The sequence below is a fragment of the Taurulus bubalis genome (genome assembly GCF_910589615.1).
Source record: "Taurulus bubalis genome assembly, chromosome: 2".
NCBI classification, from domain to species: domain Eukaryota; kingdom Metazoa; phylum Chordata; class Actinopteri; order Perciformes; family Cottidae; genus Taurulus; species Taurulus bubalis.
This window is the reverse complement of record NC_136590.1, coordinates 14,700,901-14,721,284: the sequence shown is the minus strand read 5'-3', so window position 1 is coordinate 14,721,284 and position 20,384 is coordinate 14,700,901. Positions and strand designations below refer to the sequence as shown.

At 41.9% G+C, this 20,384-nt stretch overlaps 2 protein-coding genes across 2 annotated transcripts; one reads left to right on the top strand and one right to left on the bottom strand.

Moving 5' to 3' along the window:
• Nucleotides 1-3,133: 3,133 nt before the first annotated feature.
• cox6b1 (cytochrome c oxidase subunit 6B1) lies at nt 3,134-4,881 on the top strand. Its single transcript, XM_079214317.1, has 4 exons — nt 3,134-3,196; nt 3,361-3,474; nt 3,792-3,892; nt 4,702-4,881. Exons 2-4 carry the CDS (start codon nt 3,369-3,371, stop codon nt 4,753-4,755), a joined length of 261 nt encoding a protein of 86 aa, XP_079070443.1. The 5' UTR covers nt 3,134-3,196; nt 3,361-3,368; the 3' UTR covers nt 4,756-4,881.
• A 176-nt stretch (nt 4,882-5,057) lies between these two features.
• On the bottom strand, nt 5,058-19,797 carry katnip (katanin interacting protein; the record flags this gene model as incomplete). The annotated part of the gene is made up of 28 exons (XM_079237741.1): nt 5,058-6,594; nt 6,711-6,796; nt 7,109-7,135; nt 7,482-7,642; nt 7,736-7,837; nt 7,929-8,068; nt 8,169-8,279; nt 8,950-9,014; nt 9,103-9,269; nt 9,414-9,579; nt 9,787-9,964; nt 10,053-10,131; nt 10,373-10,581; nt 10,679-11,446; nt 12,371-13,229; nt 13,953-14,090; nt 14,462-14,671; nt 14,789-14,885; nt 15,390-15,496; nt 15,749-15,900; nt 16,064-16,195; nt 16,468-16,708; nt 16,962-17,111; nt 17,261-17,362; nt 17,471-17,583; nt 18,011-18,186; nt 18,459-18,547; nt 19,786-19,797. The coding sequence occupies 28 exons, from the start codon at nt 19,795-19,797 to the stop codon at nt 6,536-6,538; spliced, it is 4,896 nt and encodes a 1,631-aa protein (XP_079093867.1). The 3' UTR covers nt 5,058-6,535.
• Nucleotides 19,798-20,384: the final 587 nt, after the last annotated feature.

Below are 20,384 nucleotides of genomic sequence, written 5' to 3'. Positions count from 1 at the left end.
ACCAACGGAAATTCTGCGAAAAAAATAAATGTCTATCTTTAAATATGTCTTTAGCAATTTGACATTAACTACTACCGTTTTTATTTGCCCAACGTTACGTTTCACTTTAAAATAACTAACGTTGCGACTCAGCAGGTCACTGTTCGTGTAAAGTTAAAAACACACCCCACGTGCAATGTCGCCACGATGGTACAGTTATAATCATTTTAAATGGATGTCAACGTGGAACATACTACTAAACAAGACACGTTTGTCTAAACTAAACGTGCAACTCGTGTAGATACGATTGACGGCCGTTATATGGCCTGAGATTAAACTAACTTTACACGCTAAAAACACAACATTTGTAACGTTAGTCGTTTTTTCTCTTACCTGGAAGTCCGCTCAAAGAAACTTCTGGAAATCCATAAACATCAAGCAGGATGTGACAAAGAGCACTTTTACTACGATATCATATCAGACTAAACGTACTGATGTCCTACTATTCCCTACCCTGTACCTCTACAAATGGCTAACGTATGCTACCTCGTACTCGCCGCTACCAGATACATGCCGTGGTATCACTCCGCCACACGACAAACCCACATTAAACCTTAAAAACTACAACGACGAACTGATGTGTGGGTATACATGATATGTGGGTTTTACATAACAATGTTTTACACTTTTTCGTTCCCAGCATAAAAAGTACCCTGACTTTACATGAAAAGGACTATTTTGTTTACGAATTTGGCGGAACAATCTTTCTTCGGTAAAGGGAATCTGATTTTAAAATGTTTGAAATTCCGCGCGAAGGATTCTGATTGGTTGAGAAGTCACCATTCGACAAGAGGGAGGGGCATAAGGTTTACCCTCGTCCGATCATTGCGCACAAGCTTTAGGCACTTCTAATGTTATAAACATATATATATATATATATATATATATATATATATATATATATATATATATATATATATATATATATATATATATATATATATAAGTTTTTTTGAAGATATTTTTCCTAAACATCAACAGAGTATATGGATCGTTTCATGGGTTTAACATTCATGGTCTCAAAGTATTGAGTAGCTATTATAGTACTATATTTGTTTTATAATCATAATGGACTATTTTCACACATAGCATTTTGCCATTTTACTGCAGACAAAAAATACAGATGTAATTAATAATATCAATAAAGGCCTCTTTTTTATTTAAGTGTTCAAATTGAAGGGTCGCGCACACCCAGGTTATAACCTTAAACAAATAAAAGGTTAACCTTTCAGTTTTTGTTCTGGGGTTTTTGTTTTTTGAATACACCACGGTGTCACGGCAGCTGATCTGAACGGGATAAATTGGATGCTGGAAACTATACAACCAAGTCATGTGGAGGTCGAAAAGGAGAAGTTTCCAAAATGAGGAAACACGGTAATCTGAAGAAAACCGGGGCTGATCGGCACAGCTGTGTTGGGAATGGACCAGGGAGATTCGGAGTTGGTGGACAGTGATGATAGCATGGAAATTAACCATGGTATTAGGAGAAAGACTACGGTCAAGTGAGGCGTCATCCGCGGATACTCGATCAACTTACGCTTGAAATGTAATGCACCTCTATTCATGGTGTTACGGTACGGGGTCTTGTACAGCTCAAAAACCACGGAGATAGACCCATATAAGCAAAGTCAAAAACAACATTATTTTAGATATTATATGAAATAACATTATAATAACATATGAAGTTACACCACTGTACTGTTTTTAATTTAAAAAAGGTTCGAACATTATAATATTACCAACTCAAAATCTTTAATCTATAATAAAACCATGTCCTTCATTGGTTATCTAAAATGTCCACTGGATTATGTCCATGTCTATTTTCATGATATTTTACTGTACATTTATTGAGGCAAGTAATATAGTTCAAAGTCGTTTTTTTGTTCTGTTAGATCAGCAGTCTTTATGAGGAAACGCAGAGTAAAGGTGTTTAACCTTACCAGTCGATGGCAGTATACGTGTATTTAAATCATCAGATTCAGATTCAGATTCAACTTTATTGTCATTGCACATAGTACAAGTACTATGACAACGAAATGGAGTTTGCATCTGTCCAGAGTGCAAAAAAGAAGCAGTTAAGGTACAGCGCAATGTCTTGGATAATATAATGAAGACTGTAATATACCTGTGTCTTTGATCTAGATTATTGATACAGACGTATTTATTGCTGTTTATTTTCTCTGATATTTAATATTCATGGTTCATTTGCAACTTAGTTATATACATCATGTATTTACTTGTTATATACTCGCAACACTAGGGACACCCTTTGTTTCACTCCCATATGTATGTTTCACTCACTTTAGTTATATGTACCTGTGCCTCTGATCTAGGTTATTGATACAGACGTATTTATTGCTGTTTATTTTATCTGATATTTAATGTTCATGGTTAATTTGCAACCTAGTTATACATCATGTATATTGTTATATTTCTGTCAAATAAATAAGTAAATAAAATATATATCAACTGAGCAACTGTCTTTTTTTTTAAATATGTTATTATATATATATATATATATATATATATATATATATATATATATATATATATATATATATATATATATATATATATATATATATATATTCCCCAAAAGCCCTGGAGCTTTCAAATTAGTATTTTTCAAAATAAAATAATAAAAATACAAAATAGAAGCCGAGAAATACAATGTCACATTCAAATCACTTTTCTCAAACGTTTTTGTCGGAAGTCGAGAAAAAGATAAAATAAAAAGTCATGTTTTGCTTCATTGTACCGAAAAATAACCGGCTTGACTGTGTTTTTGTGCAAAGTGGAGAGTGCAGTCAAATAGCCCACTGAATACAGACTACTTCCGCCATGTTCGCAGCATGTGAGACAAACATGAAATTAAATACTTGTAGTAAAAACACCACGCTGCTGCTGCGGTGTGGTGTCCTGTCTCATCACGATTGCCTCTCATCACTTCTTGCAGACCTCAGGCTATACGTCTGAAATGTGTTTGCCTGCCATGCCAATGTGACCTGCGTCCGCCTTGCCATTGTGATAAGACTGCACGGCTGCAACTTCCTTGGAGCGGCGCGCGCGGGCGCACACTGCTTATCAGTGGAACGAGACACTTTCACCGGACGGTATAAAAGTCACTTTTGAGCTCGCGCCTCAGACTGATACAAAGGTAACGTTGACCTGCAGTTTTATCATTTCTCTTAAGACAAAGTCTCTTATTATTAGACCAAATACCACATGTATTTTATAAGTGGCGTATTTATAAGAGAGAAACGTATGCATTCCATTTGCGATGCGGTTGTAGATGTTTAGATGATGGTATTCTCTTGACAGGGGTGAAAATGGCTGAGGACATTCAGGCCAAACTTGAGAAATATCGGACTGCTCCCTTTGATGCCAGATTCCCCAACCAGAACCAGACCAGAAACTGCTGGTCCAACTACCTGGGTAAGAGTGCATGTCAAGGTCAAAGCCCAAAAGACATGCTGTGCCATTAATAAAATATCATAATTTGTGTATTATTATTATTATTATACCTTTAATTAATGATGTACTACATGTTTAAGTCCGGTTAAATGTGCCATTCTAAAAACTTTTTACAGCTAAAGTCTTTAGTCTTTAGACTATTGACCTCTGATCTCTGGGCTGGAGGTAATCCAGTTTGAGATTGGTTGATGAACACTGACAGGACCATTTTCCTGGATTGAGGCAATAGGCTTTTTTTTTGGTTTACATTCATTGTTGTGGTTGCCTCTCTGTAATAGACTATCACCGCTGCCAGAAAGCTCTGGATGCTAAAGGAGTAGACAACGCGCCCTGTGAGTGGTACAAGAGGGTCTACAAATCACTCTGCCCCATGTCCTGGGTAAAAAAAGAATGTTTTTGCATCAACTTTTCTTTTAATGAGAAACAACTGTACACAAAAGGCACAAGCAGGTTGAATAGCAATGTCCGAATATAAGGAATACTATTTCCTATGTGGGTTGTGTTTGTTTAGCAGGAGTCAAACAACTTTATCGTTTCTCGCATTCTTGTGAGTCCACTCAGGCCCGAGAGCCAAAATAAGAGTTGCAGTCCAAAAACGGAAATTGGAGCTTTAAATAATTCTCAACTCAATAAAAGTGCATGAAGGTCCAGCCTTAACGTTTGAGCCAAATCGTAAGAAAAAGTCACATTTTTTAAAGTTGAACATCAGATATCATTACTTTTCCACAAACTGTCTGTGCTCGTAGTGTCATTTCCTCTGGTACAATCAAAACTGAATCTCACTGTTCTGAAACCTTAATGCCTGTTGTACTTTAAGTTCTCACCACAATCACGTAGGTGTCATGCCTCTGACAGCTGATGGAAAACCATTGACACGGACCTCGCTAATAATAAAAAAGAAAAAGGTTTCGGCCCAAATAGGCTTTCTATCCTTGTCTGAACCTTTGATTCAAGATTCAACATTCAAGATGTTTTTACTGTCATATGCACAGATAACAGACAGTTATTCTATACAATGAAAACGTTTTTTTGCTGGGTCCTCCTAACACACAGAATTAGAATAAACTTATAATAATAAATAAATAAATGAAAAAATAAGGCACAAAATATAAAAGATATAACTTTGTGACTAAAAGAAAAACTGCTTGTGCCCCAAAATAAGTCTCCTTTTGAAATTGTGTCTCATAGGTCCAGAAATGGGATGACCAAAGAGAAGAGGGGACTTTTCCAGGAAAAATCTGAGACTGACATTTCCTAAACTGTTCGTCTGCAAAGATGTCATTTTTGTGGTGGAAGAACAGGTGGTTCCATCCCCACCTTTCCACCACTGATGCTCTGTCCTATAATTGATTAGTCATGAAATGTACAACAGAGTTTGCATTAAACTGATATATTCATGTGGCTCAGTTGTCCGCAGTTTTTTCCTCTTCATCCCACCACAGAGTATTAATAGAAACTTTGTGTTAGCTTGATTCAGAACAGTGTGGGATCAAGTCACGACAACCTTTATTCATTTTTTTTTATTCATTTTAAATAAACCTACATCCAATATACATGTTTAAATCAAGATTAGAAAAATAATTAAATATTTCAAAACACTAAATGTCACACATACAATAGTAGCCACCACCCTTACAGAGCAGGACTGAAAGTAATAATGACCATTGTTGCTGCTGGACTGAAAAAAAAATACATACAACTGCATTGCATATACAATTACTCCCAGCATGAGTAAGGGGTATGACTTGTATTGGGGCTCAATGAAGCAGTACAAAGTCCTCCAAACAAAAATATATATTAATCTAAAATGATAACAGCTTAATTTTCCATGCAACAAGCTAGTACAGTAAATATTGAATGAATGAATAGTATGACACCAACTATCAAGTAATATAGTGAAGGTAGAATCAGATGTATCCCTTTTTAAAGATAATTCTTCTCAATTTGAGGTAAGGTTATAGTATTTGCATATTAGAAGTTGCCTGTTACTGAATCTACTCAAAATCTAAATTGGCAAATGTAGATTTTTTTTCTTCTATTTCTAAAACAGCTTTACTGGCTCATGAAATGTTTGCCTCCATAACATCTACCGTGTATAGCAACTTTGATAAAAGGTCACTTCGATTGCAAACAATTCTTTTTCACCCTGATGCTAAGCAGAAAAAAAAATACACTGACCTAATTGTGAGAAGCCAAATATATATTGAAGATTCAAGTGTGTGAAGCTTTGTACAGCTTCAAGTTGAAATGTACAAAAATCGGTCCACTGTACTTTTTTCAACTACAAGAGAAACCACTTTAGCCTTCGATATAAATCTTTCAAAAAAGGTGAAAAGCTCTCTGGGAGCACTTCCCCAAGTAAAAGCGTTCGGCTTGTAAATATATTAGCCAACAGATATAAATCCTTAATAGATATAAATTAGTGTCTGCATAGCATTACGATTGGTTGGTGTACTGGCGGGAGTGAGTCAGTTCTCATACCCATGAGGCAAAGAGCTGATCATCGAGGCTCATCAGTGGATACAATTCATTAATAATCAAAGCATTGGCCACATCCTGATGTGAGAGTGTATTCATGTGGAGCTTCTTTTTTAAATTTACATTTTTAAGTATTTGCACACCACAAGCAGCATTTAAATATGCAGCACAAAAGTCACAAGTAGCAGCCACAGATATAGTGTTAAGTATAGGCACAATAATAGACTGATAAAATGCAGCCTCACAGGTTTATCCTGGCACTGTGGGAGGGACAACTGGGGAAGCCATACAGTACATGTTCAGGATAAAGTGTCTGGGTGTGGAAAGGGAAGTGATCCAACCATAAAGTGGAATCCTGTGGGTGTGTGTTTGTGCACAAAGCCACAAAATGTTCAAGCTGTTCTCTTCAGTGTGGGCCATGTGAGCCACTGACAAGCCACCATAGCAAACCAAGGTTGCTTTGGGTCTTAATGTGAATTAAAGTTTTCAAAAGCCGGCCACTAAAAAGTCTTAGATCCTCCCTTTTAGTTCTGCTTTCTGTCGGTCAGTACCTCCTCTTTCCATGTTTCCCACGGTCAGTCATGCAGGTTTTAGGCCGAAGAGCTTCAACGAGGCAGAACAAATCAGCTTTTAGTTAGGAATTAGTACACTGAAATAGGAATCAGTTAATTTATTGATGGATTATTGACATGTTTGATCCAGTTGTTCCCCTGACTCACCTGGATCTGCTGTCTGCTTCTTCTTGTTGTGATGGACTATCTGATTCTCATTGGTCATCTTCACATCCTGGTCCTCCACATAATTACTGCAACACAGCGAGAAAATGAAGACACAGCAGATACATGTCAGCAAAATTGGTTGCGCCTATGAAAAATGGAACAACACAAAACAGAAAGCTGACTGGTAACAAAGCTTGAAGCAAGCAGCTCCAGGCCTTGAGCCCAAAGATGGAGCGAGAGAGGGGACGAAGGAGGGAGAAAGGACAGCGGCATCACGGGTCAAGTGCATGGTAAGGGGGATGGCTGGGGGACATCTGAGGTCACTGGAGGAATCTTCATTACAGGGGTTCACCACAGGGAGGTGCTGACACAGGGCTTTCACAGGCTCTGTTACTTACTGTTGGTGATGTCTGCTGCCACGGGGGCTGAAGTGGAGAAGAGCACATCTCTGTTCAAAACAACTCACCACTCGGGACAATGGGGTTGAATCTACCCATCTTTGTCAATCCATCAGTTTCTCTGTTTTAGACTTTTAATTGAGTATCAAATGGTCTTGAATTAATTAATTGTCATCTTTCTATGACCATTTGGCGCTGAACGCTACATGCAAATTTAGGTATACAATGAACAACAACACTGAAAGGCAACATACGAGACACTTTTTGGAAAATATGCAGATGCTGTATTTCGTTGGTAAAAGGCATTACACAACCAATTAGCCATGAAACCAAGTAGTCGATCATTTATCTACATCCTAAAAGTACAGGGTACCTGATGACGGTGTTCTTCTCACGGTGTGCAATGTAGGCATCGTCTGTGAACAGGATAGTGTGGTAGGGCACCACTGGATCACAGGTGGGCAGAATGCCTCGTGCCACATGGCTTACACTGTCCAAGATGCCGTTATACACCAGGAGGTCGTCCACCAATAGCTGTTTACACAGAGGGACATAGGAATTTCTGCTTGGGGTCCAAATGTAAAAAATAAAGTGATTGCTCATCTCACAGCAGACCGAGAGGCTTACCCCAAACTCCTTTACTCCCCTTTGTGGTGTCTTTGAGTAGTTCCACAATTTAATCATGGACACCGTCACTGGCTGATCGAAGACGACATACACACGGTTCACCTATGTGGAAACAATCAATGCACTTACACAAATGTAATGGAAACTCTCCTCCGTGAGTGTTAACTGAATGCTCTCCCTCTCAGATCCTCACCAGTCCAGGGAGCACCGGGGCCAACCACATACATCTTCCATCGTGGGTACTGTTGACTCCATCTATTAATTTATCCGGAGTCCTCACATCACCGCTCACATTGTCCAGTACGTTCACACTGTCTGGAAAAGCAGCGATGTCTGATGGACAGAATGTTGAGGGAGTTTATACTCATTTATAGATTTTAGGTTTGTGGAAACAGATGCATGAAGGTTGATGTAAACTCATAAGAAAGGATACTGTTGTCACTGAGACTGATCTTCTCGTGGTTTTGGTCATAAAATTCAAGGGCGTTGAGGCCGATGTAGTACGGGTCTCCCCAGGTTGTTAACAGCTGCAGCTGAAAAATGACTGATGGGTGAAGGTCAAGGAATATAACATACAACATGAAACCCCATGTGCAGCACACATTCCGGGGCTGTGTGCAAAGTCATTCACTATATATTATATAGTGCACTATATGTACCCTCCACTATTCAACGGAGTACCTGAATTTGATTAAAAAACTTCATTCAAAAATAATGATAAAAAAAAGAAGTAGTGACTATGAAAGTGTGCACTACTTTGTCGATGAGTTTATAAGTGTCATAAATCCCACTGTACAAACTGGGAGTAGTGAATGATGGAGTGAATCAATGACGGCACACAGGGGGTATATATCCAGGCTGGCTGCCCCAATCCACATTTAGCATAATAGAAAAGTAATTATCATTAAAGCACCACTGGGCTGTAAACCAGCTGTTACTGTTGCACAAAGCATGGCTGCATATAGAGTAAGTAGGTATCAAACCCATCTGCCACTGATTTGATCAATTAATAAAAAACTGTAATCATTGACAATTAAACAATAATTGTTGCAGGCCTAATGCAGATTGTTTAATATTGCCTAAACATACAAATCCAATGTGTTAATTTGCAAAAGTACAGTCCGGATTTGCCAGCAGTTTGAAAAAATCCAAAGATTAAACTGACAATGCACACGGTGCCAATGAACACAAGTGTCCAAAGCATGTGAGGATACATCCACAAGGCATGATGGGAGCTTCATAGTCCATGCTGGCCTGTTCTTGTTTCTTAGAGCGTCCTCTGAATTACAGACGACAACATTAAAAATAAGTAAGTGCATTTAAAAAAATAGATAGCAGTTTGTGCAAATTAAATGTATGGCTCCTACTTGTGGAAGTCCTCCACACTCTTGTTGTCGGTGGGGGTCTGGAGGAAGTCTATGAAGAGGATCTCCTGGGCAAAGTCAAAGTGACAGTTGCCTGGTCCCTTCCTGATCAGAAATCCCTCCGTCGGGGAGATGGTAACATCGTCCATGAACATGTGGATCACCTTCACCTAAACCAAATATGTTTTATTGTAGTCTCCTGAATAGAAACTGATAACTAATCCATGCCCTCCAAAAACATGAATTGATCTCTGGCTCCACCTGAAGCAACTGACACTGTTAAGTAATTTATGCCTGACAGAAAAGTTTCTCACCCCTCTGTAAGAGTCCTCAGGGGACTTGTTGTAGTTCCAGATACGGAGTCCAGCGATAGTCTGGGCCTTGTTGAATGTCATGTTCAAGGTGTGTGGCTCTCCATAGGAGAAAGGGACCAACCACATGTGCTGGTCGTCAGTGGTAATGTTAAGGCCATCTATAAGCCTGGGTAAAGAAAACTGACATTGAAGACTACACCAGACCAGACACACAAGAGAGTGACATATAATGTATTCATACTCAGAGTAGAGTAGAGGGAGGAAACTGGTAAAAATTTGAATTAGAAATAAAAGTTATTCTACGTCATCTACGGTACAGATTACAGTACACGATACAGTGTATTCAACATTCTCAGCATAGTGTCAGGCGTACTTATCAAGCGTGCGCAGGTCGCAGTCATACTCAGGAAGGTCATTCAGGTCCCTGGGAGAGGCAGCCATCATGCTGAGGTCTATAGGTAAACTCTCTCCGTCCTTTCCCACCACCTCCAAACCCGTCAGGCCCATGTAGTGGGAGTCCCCCCAAGTCAACACTAGCTCTAGTCTAAGGCCTGGAGAGGAGGGAGACGCCATTATAAGTATCCAAACAACAAACAAAGAACCGATCATGTGACGACAGGATGCTCATTATCTACTCACACTTTCCAGTGTACATCCCAGGAATAAGCTCCATGTTGTCCTCAGAATGATTCACAGTGGGGTTGAGGTGGAGTTTTAACTAAGACAACATGTAAACACATTAAAACTGCGTGACACTGTATTGTTGATGTTGTGATGGCTAATTTACTCTTGATGCCTGTTATATTGTCTTTCCAAACACTATTAGTTCCTGCATAATTCATTTTCATATAATTTTGCTGAATGAATTGAAGGTTTGGGATATTTGTTTAGTTATCACTGTCACAGGTGAAAATAAGGCAAAGAAACCTGCACCCACAGCTGATAAGGCCTGTACTTACTTGGAGGTCTTCTTCTCGGAAGCCAGCCTGTGTGAAGGGTCTTTCCTCTCCCTCTCCATCGGCGGTGCGTGGCCTCTGCAGCTCCTCTTCCGCCGCAAGCCTCTCAGGACCCTCACCTTCACTGAGGAAGGTTTCGTCATAACGAGACATAGCCTCCAGGATCTCATCATCAGTAGTGAACAGGATGGTGTCACCAAACTGGTCCAACTCTGAAGAGGCAGCAGAGTGAGAAAAAATGAAGAGTTGATCAAAAGTAACACACAAAGAGGAGCATAAAGAACGTGTGAGGCTGTTGTGTTCAGCTACCTCCAGACAGGGTTCCAGAAGCCTTGGCAATCTCGCCCCTGAAGATGCACCTCCCATCCAACAGCATTTCCACCTCCTTCACCCCTCGGAAGGAGTGAATGCGTGACTTGTTGTAGTTCCACACACGGATCATGGCCACCTGGTACGGAGCACCAAAGTCCAGGAAGATGGTGTGGCTACGACCAAGGGTGAACGGTGCAAGCCAAAGATGCATGTCATCCTGGGTACGATTAACGCCATCAATCAAGTTTGTGACCACGCGTGGATCCTTGCCGTATGCAGGGAGAATGTTGATGTCTGGTGGGTCGGCGCGGATGTGAGCAGGTCGTAGGGGCACTCCACTGGAACTGAACACCTCGAGGCTGTTGAGGCCCACGTAGTGGCGATCGCCCCAGGTGGACAGGATGTTGAGGACCAGACTTTGGCCCTGCGGCAGCACAGGGATCTCAAACTCGTCTTCCCGCTCCACGGATTGATCATCATCAAGGCCTTCACACAATGCTCCCTGAGCAGTGAAGGGGGAATGTGGGCTCCTGGGTGCTGTGGAGAGGTTGACTGGGACTGTGGGTGGACCACGACCCTGGCGCTGGAGGAACTCATCAAAGATGTCACCTTCGAAGCCCATGTTGGAGATGCGTCCACGTTGGAATTGGTTGAATTTAGTAAGAGAGTCCCAGGACTCCATGAGGGTGTCATCCTGTTGGCTGTGCAGCTGGGCCCGAGAGGTGTACTGCCTCCTGCTTGCGTTCACTAATGACATCGGCTCCTCTGGAGAATACACAAAGATTTATGTTATTTACGAACAAGCCACAATAATTAAGATAATCCTTTTAGGACTGCCTTTACATTTATCAAATAACATTTAATATACTAAACATCTCCTCTCTCTGGGTATACATTTAATTAATGAGTCCATATAAAATAAGACTATATTTAATGGTTCCCTTGTTTTAAAATATGTTCGCAAGCAAGAGAAAGATATAACTAGGTTGTGCATTTGAAAGTTTGAGTACTTAAATGAGCCTAAAAACGGCTCTTAAAATCAGTTAGTTTTGAGATAGAGAGAGATTTGAAGAGATGTCAGTTTTCTTTAAATTTCAGAAAGAACATTTTTGATCAATTAGAAGGTGCCATGTGTAAGATATGACCAGAAATGGAGTTAACATTATTAACAGAATGTGAAGAGGTTACAGTGTACAAATCTAACTTGCTAACAGCTAACCGACTTAGCATGTGGTTACGTTGTGCACATTGCATCTTTAAAGAATTATAAGATGACAAAAGTAAATCAGTAGCAGAGAGAATGACAATCTTTACACAGCACAAAGGCCACGACCGAAAGCATGGCTGCTCAGTAAGGTTTGCTGTACGCTCACAAAAAAGGTTTAGGGAACAACACTTCAAATTGGGAGACAGGGATGAGATGTATAAAGACAGGTGATCCAGATAGTACTCGTAAAATAAATTGTGAAAACAAAAATGCAAAGCCTTTAGGTAATAGCTATTTGGCTAAAGAATCCTGACATACTGTCTGATAAGTCTCTCTTCCGATTCCTTGTTTGGGAGTTACTAATAGAGTTCAATAATTCATGCGTTATCATTTTAGGAGATTATTACGTTGAATGCAGAGTTGTAATAGCCCTAGAAGGTTAAAATGACATATAAAAGCTGTCCCTATATCAGAACTTATACCTGTGTGCAGTGCAGTAGCTTTATGATGCTGCTCCTCTGTCTGCCTAGCAGTGACTGCACTGTTTCGAAATGAGCTCCTGCGTCCGCTGATGGGCCTGTCTGGCTTTTGCTCTGCGAGCTCTTCCAGCAGGTCGCAGCTCAGCTCCAAAGAGTGAGCCTTCCACTGACCCCCATTTGCTGTGCCCTCAATTCCCCTACACACTCGGCCAGGGTTACACGGCAGCTCCGGGAGCATTGAAGATGACGAGGCTGCGGGAGATTTGGGCTCTGCAGAGTGCTGAGGCACCAGCCATCGGGGCCTCTCCCTGCTGGCCTCGCATCCCTCTGGAGCTCCTCTGTTCAGGGGCTGCAGCCACTGTGGGGCCACCCGTGAGGATGACGGCTGGGTGGTGACTGTCTGCTCCATGGGTGCAGGCTGCTCGACCTGCTGCCTGAGAGAGAGAGGCTCCTCTGAGACTGACAGGTCAAAAGAGTTTCTCTGGGTGGAGGAGCGACGAGCAGAGGATGAAACCCCCACTGGTGAAGGAGTGATGGGTGGTAGCAGTGTATGTGGTTTCTCCTGCATGTCTATCATAGCCTGGCCTGCGTCTGATGGCTGCTGATTCCAACTGTGGTGCTGCTGGGTGCTGCTGCCCTCCCCACCCTTCCTGTCCTCATGGTACTGGGGGCTGGTCCCCCGTAGATTGTGTCCTGAAGACACAGGGCTTGAAAACAAGGAGTCTGAAACCTGGAAATCCTGGAGGTCAATTGTGGTGCTGTAGTCAAAGACCTGGTTGCCGCAGCCCTTCTCCAGCTCACCTTCAAACACCAATGTGCTGTTAAGGTACAGCTTTATATGCCGTGCACCAATGTCAAGATCCTAAAAAAGAAACAGAACTTAAATTTACACGAATATACAGGTTAAAAAAAACATTGGACTTGTGCTACAAAATGCCTGATTATTTAAGATTTGGATATCCCTAACGAACAATTGATACATTTTCCTATTTCTCACATGCAGAGTAAGAGTTCTCCAAGTTAGCAGTAATTAGCACTCACAGATACGAAGTCATGGCTAAAGCCCAACTCAAATCTGTTCAATCCCCAAGACAGTAAACTACTATAAATGTAGGTTAACCTCAAACCTATTCCCCACCAACAGCTCCTTACCTTCCAGGTTCAAGACATCATGTAACTCTAGATAGCTGTGGTAACATAGAAAGAGATACGATGGGGTATTTGTAGCCCTCTATGAACAGCAGTGAGGTTGAGAGGCAGAAGCGCACGTTTCCCCCAACACTAATCCTCTGGGGCTAATCTCTCACTGTTCCACATTTGGACAGTGTGACTGGCAGGTCAGCCAGCCAATGTTAAAAGAGAACCACCCCCTCTTGACAGAACCACGCCAATACATTTGCCAGCATTATAGTGACAACACACCAGCATGTTGGATTTATGTGCTCTAGATCTACTGACAGCAAAATGAATAATCTCTGCACTTGAGCAAGGGATAAATCAAAAACTGAGGAACAGATTGCTTTTCTGTTGAACAAATTCCCAATAATCTGTAATCCCACATAAACAAAAACAAAAAAGCACATACATTGAGGCTTCTATTGTAGTTCCAGATATTTATGCGAGACATTCCGAAGTCTGGGGAGCGCTCGGTGTTCCTGATGATGAAGTAGAGCTGAATGGGGGGGTGGAGTGGACACGTCCACATGTGACGCTCTTTGGTGGTCTGTCAACCCAAGAGAATAGACAAAAATCAGCAAATACTTTGTCCATGTAAATAGTGAGATTCGATCACAAATGTTTGCAGCAACCATAAACTTGTATGCAATAGGCCTTTTACACAACAGACGGATGTAAAATGGTCGCAGCATCCTATTTAGTTATTCAAGCTTCAGAGCGCTGTTCTCGTGCATGCTTGTTTACGGCTATGGCCTACTGGGACAATAAAATGGAACAGAGTCATAATTAATGTGCAATCCTGCTTTTGTCGGTCTACTAAATGTCTGTGAATGCTGGAAAAGGATTGACTGTACGTTTAGTTTCATCCAAAGATAATTTGCAAATGTGATGACCATAGCAAAATGAGCAGCGGCTCACCTTCACCTTTCCATTGACAAGTGCCCCCAGATTCCCGGGGTAGTCAGCATTTCTGATGTCTAGGTCGTGAGGAGACACATACAGCTTCTTGTTTCTGAGGCAGAAGAACTGCAACTCCGTCAGCCCAACCTGCAAAGCGTTCCCCCAGTTTGACAGGATCTCCATGGTAACATATAATGCAGGGGTGACATCAGCCGAAGACATCCTTCTCTGCAATGATTAAAAAAATGTTTTAAAACATTCACAAGTGCCTCGGTTCACTTATGTGTCTATCACACACAGTGGTATTAGGATTATTAATTCTGCGAGACAGTGTTACTGACTCACCGGCTGCTTGCTGTAGTCTGTTGTGACACTCTGAGGTATGGTGTAGTTGGGTCCTGCTTCAAGTTTCTCCAAGGCTTTCAGCAGTTTCTGTTGTTGCCTGAATAAAAGGACGACATCCTCAGCTACACTGCTTTGTATGTGGTGCCTGACCTTCAAATGAATGATCAGAGCTGGCTACGCTGAGAAATATTTCTTTACACACCATACATTTCTGTAGGGCTGCCCAACGACTATTTTGGTCTTAGTTGACAAAGATTTCTTTAGTCGATTGGTCTTTTTTAAATGCTTTTAAATGCTGAATGACTTTTGTCCAAGAAACTTATCAGTTCATCTCTGTCAAATGTAATAACTTACTGCTTCATCCACATACACGTCACAGTGTCAGAAAGCACATTGATATCGCCAGATAGATAGTTTACAACTTTGTTCAGCTCATTTTCTGAAACCATCGTAGCATAGTAATTAGCTAGCTAACTAACTAACTAGTGTACAGCTGTTTATTCACCATGCTTTAATGCCACACTGATGACTTTACAGCCTTACTGACGTGCGTTGTCACCATAACAACCGTTTATCTACGTGCAATAGGCTGTCAGCGTACCCGGGGCCCATAAGCGTAATTCTCTGCATGGCCACAGTGACACTGCCCTCATCCTTGCTGTGGCTGTTGTGGTGCACTAAGCCATTCATCATCTGGTGTCCCCTGCCCTGGATAAAGAGGAAGCAACATAGAAGAGTCAGAGATACATAAGCTTAAGGGGCAGCGTTAACATGTAAGCATAAACCACAACACTATCACTCTATTTAAAGTGTATAATTTTGGGTGGGCAGTAATATCAGGCCGTAAAAGTATAGTGCCTCTAAATGAGCATGAAACACATCTGTTAAGAGAGAAGAAAAGGAGTTGGAATATTTAGTGGCCTAAATAGACTAGCGGTGGACAGTGAGGGGCAGGCAGACCGTGTTGCGGTTGAAGTGCTCAGGACTCTGCACAGGGTCGTTTTCTCGCTGGATGGCCTGGCGCACCCTGCATGCCATCTCCTCTGGGTCTGGGTCCTCAACAGAAGGCTTTCTGGCTGCCGACAGGGGCCTCTCCACCCGACTCCTTGGCCCTTAAACAAGAAGCACACATCTTTTAAACAACAATCATGGGCCATGCTATCTAACAGATGGGCCTGATGGAGTCGGTTGTTGGTTGTTCCAAATTGGGAAATCTTGTATTTGTGGAAGGTATACTTTAAATTTAAGAGCTTTCAGAATTTAAAAAAAACTCACTCTGACAATCCCAGCTTTCTGTGGAAGGTGGCCTATCTAATGTTTTGCTCTTCACCAACATAGGCTTGGTGGGTATAAAGGTGTCAGTGTGTTCTTTCCTTTTAGCAGACAGAGAGCGTTCAATCTTACGACCTGGAATAATGCAGAAAATCAAAACAGAGGATATTTTCAGATTAGTAATATATATTGTAATATTGTGAGTTTGCAGGCATATAAGGGCCATGGGCTGGCTGGCTAACACTTGCTCACACTTGAACTGGGCACTAACAGTCTTGTCTATTCTCCATCTGTAAAGGTCAGTACTGATTAAGCAGATATGGAGGAGATGGAACCACTCTGGGAAATTAAGACTCACCCCAAAAATCAATACAAATGTACATATGAAAGTGGATGCAAAAGCCTACCTTTAGTTGAGGGTCCAAAGTCCAGCACAATGAGGTTTGCGGAGTCAAAATGGCTATGGGAGCCGCTGGGCCGAGGGTTGGAGGAGGACTTGGAGGACGAGAGAGGCAGCCCCAATTCATCCAGACTCTCAGTGCTCTCCTCCCTCTCAATCTGCTCTTCCACCCACTCATCGTCGGACTCCTCCCCCGCCGAGCCACGGTTGCTTCGCCGCATGCTAACCTCCAGGCTCCGACGCAGAACCTAGTTTGTGAAGGTCAGTGTTTACGCATGCATCCATGGACACAGTGATCAGTTTGAGAACCAACAGGCGTGAATGTACACACACATGCATGCTGACAGTTTAAGCATTCCCTTTGATTTGTGTGACTACCACCGAAGAAACCTCATAAATTCACACCATGGGGCAAGGAAACACATTTTGATGATTCACTACATCTCATGCCCCCTTGACAAGATGAAATAAAACCCCGGACATATTTCTTCTTCTGCTCACCTTCACTTCCTCGAGGTTGAGAAGTACCTTCTCATTGTGCTCCTGATTTGCTTGGCCTCCTTGGTTCTCGTGCCTGGAGCTGAAGGAGTGCGACACCTTGCAGGTGTCCCTTGGGGAGCAGGGACTACGAGGCAAGCGTGGACTGGAGCTCTGTATGAAACAAGGTGATTAGATAAAGGGGACATGGCAGAGACGGCAAGCTGCTAAGTAGTACAGACAGCTGCATCTGACACACAGCCCCTCCCCTAAAAAAAAACACCCACTCAGGCTTAGTAGGCATTGTCATGTCTTGACTCTACCTCCATTTCTACGCTTTCATATGGCTCAAAATCCTCAGAGTAGCGCTTTTCTGGACAGATCTGCAAACTTGGTCCGTCCTCGGTTCGAATTCTGACAGAATCCTGCATACAACCAAAAAGAGGAAATATTGAACGTGTACTTTCATAGGAACATATTTTTGATGCACCACAATCGAGGATTACACATATTAAGTAATTGGAAGCCCCTACCTGCACCCATTCTTTCCTCTGTACTTTTTCTGGGGCAGTGTGGCTCCTCTTCCTGTGGGTCTGCTCCAGATTACGGCTGTCTTCAGTTAACTGGTGGGCGCTTCGACAGACATCTGACGACGAGTAGCAGCACAGAAAGGAACATGAGCAGCTTGCAGCAGACTATTGCCTCAGTGGAGAAGGAACACGCAGTCACATACGCAGATGGTCCACACGGCACACAGGGGAAGAACGAAGAACTGGCTGCCATCTACAACTGTCACTATCATTTATTCACTGGGCCTGGGCATGGGATCATACCATACAAACTACAAGCTGAGGAGTGGTGGCTATTAACTCATGCTCCATATGGTTTGAAGATGACAGAAGCAACCAAAATATGAGTAATATTTGTATGAGATGGTGCTTTCTGTTGCAGTGTAAAAAGGATTGCATGCTCGAGAACAATATTTCTCTCTTCACAATAAAAAAATAAAGGTCTTATATAAGACTGCTACTTTTGAGTGTCTATAGGTTTATTGTAGTCCAGCAGATGCATACCTGCTGTACGTGTAGGTCTCCAAGCAGGTGAGGAGGTGACACACTTATGGTTGGAGCTCTTGGGCTGCTTCCTATTGGCTTCAGCATTGGCGCCGTTAAGATAAATGGAAAAACCTTGCTCAAGCTGTTCCAACTCAATCTCCCTGGAGTCCTTGACTTTAAGGCGCTTTAGGATCCTGAGGAGCAATGAAAACGGGTGACTATTATGAGTAAAGATCTGGTCAACAGCGTATCACATGTTTGAGATGGCCAAGATCTTGCAAGATTCAGGACTCACAGGAGGCCGCCAAACATTTTAAAGCTATTCTGACATCCACTCTCCCACATACACACTAATTTAGTTGATCTCAAAGCAAAGAGCCAATCAGTGCAAAGTCATGGAGGTGTTCCATATCTCCTCTGTGAAAACTAATCTGTATCTCCCCAGCAGCCTGTGCTCACACTTCACCTGTTTTTGTGCTGGAGGGCAATTAAATATTCATCCAGGGTGTCGTCCACAGCAGAGGCTAGCTTCTCTCCTTGGCACTTCTTACTCTCCTTAAAGAACACCAGCATGAGCACACACGCACACGCACACACGCACACACGCACACACACACACACGCACGCACGCACGCACGCACGCACGCACGCACGCACGCACACGCACACAATGCAGAGTCAGAAAAGCCTACATCAGCTATTTGAGGAAAACAGATCGCATACACAATACTTTGGTGCACTAGTACTCACAATCACGGACTACAATCAAGATCCACTTTATTCTGTACTTTACTGAAAGCAAACAAAATGTACGTAACTTGCAATGTAGTTAGGTCTTTGGTGCCAAATGTGCCTGTTTAATCATTTCATGGATGGTAAAAGGATCAAAAGAGATTCATTCAGTGTCAGTCGATCATTATTTTAACACCGTTGCAAACTTTAACATTGTTGGAGTCCATGTGCATCCACCCTGAATAACCATTTGTTTTGACTTTAGCTCTGGCTGAATGAGATATAGTTTGTGTGTGGACACTCCAAGACAATGATGTTCTGGATCAGGACAATATTCAGATAACACTGGCATGCAGACTTTGAATCTTGAGATTAGGTTGGCGAATAGTGATCACAGCAAAAGGCACTGACTAAGCATGAGCCAAGATCGCTGTGGAGATACTCCAAACACTCTTATAAATCCATGCCATGTCAAATTCATGCTCTACTTAAAAAGGTGGTGCTACCCTGTACTCATTAGGTGTGAGCACTACAGAGCTTACACCGTGACTCGAACAAGAGCTACTATACTGTATCTTGCAATTACATGTCTTTGCATGATACATAAAGCATCGCCCTTTCAAAGAAAGTAGCATTAACAATACATTAAAATATCTGATGTCTGCCTGCTTCAGGCTTAGAAATGTTGGCATTTACCCAAAGCCAGTGGTACATTTGACAGATGTATGTGTCTTGGGAGGCGCATCAGTTGTCTGCATAACACAGTCACCTAGCTACAGCTCATGCCACCAGTTTTTTACAAATCATCATGCAAGACGAGCAAAGAAATCAGAAAGCCCTTACTTAGTTTCTACAAGTCAACTCAGAAGAGAAGCAAAGAAAATTGAAGGAAGAATAGAAAGCACTTGTTAGTGACAGAAAATAGAGAAACCGAGACAACTGCTGTTAAATATGTCATGCATTGCTGCTTTTATTGCCTCGAACTTCTTCATAGTGTCTCATGTCGAGTAATATGACAGATGATGCGAATGTGACACTGACCGAGCAGACGAGAAGCTTACCTCGTTGTCCATTGTGTGGCTGCAGACAGTGCTGCTCACATAATCCTATCCCATATTGTGGAGAGGGTCGGTGATCCTCCAAAGAGATCTTTGGAATCTGTGTTGAGTTTAATTGCCAATGCAGAGGGAACACAGATGAGAGATCCAAGGTTACATGTGACATGAAACATAAATGTCCTTGAATGCAGTTCGTTGACAATGTCGCCCCACCCTGATGGACAATTCGGCAGAACAAAACATACAATACCCGCTATTTCCAAGCTATTTCCCCATGTTATTATAACCAGGTTTTAGCTTTAGTTACGTTAACCTGACGTTTCGTGCAGAGCATTTACAGATGTGTGGTAACGTTTGCTCATCGTATTGATTTGTCTGATGTTAACAGCGAACACGCTAGACATTTCTTATTGTTAATATTACACACCTAGCTAACGGGTTATAGGTTTATTGCACTAAGTATGTCCTGCTTGTGGCAGAGGCAACGTTAGCAAGCAGTTAGCATCGACGCTAATAACAAACAGAGGCTCACTAGTTCGCGTTAGCAAGTATTAAACACATTAAATGACACTAAAAAAAACAGGCTTTTTCTCTCCTTTTTG

Bases quoted from the DNA above. Each gene is read 5' to 3' on its own strand.
- cox6b1 (XM_079214317.1), top strand. From the start codon at position 3,369: ATGGCTGAGGACATTCAGGCCAAACTTGAGAAATATCGGACTGCTCCC. The intron at 3,475-3,791 runs GTAAGAGTGCAT...TCTCTGTAATAG, and splicing joins CTGCTGGTCCAACTACCTGG to ACTATCACCGCTGCCAGAAA. The intron at 3,893-4,701 runs GTAAAAAAAGAA...TGTGTCTCATAG, and splicing joins CACTCTGCCCCATGTCCTGG to GTCCAGAAATGGGATGACCA.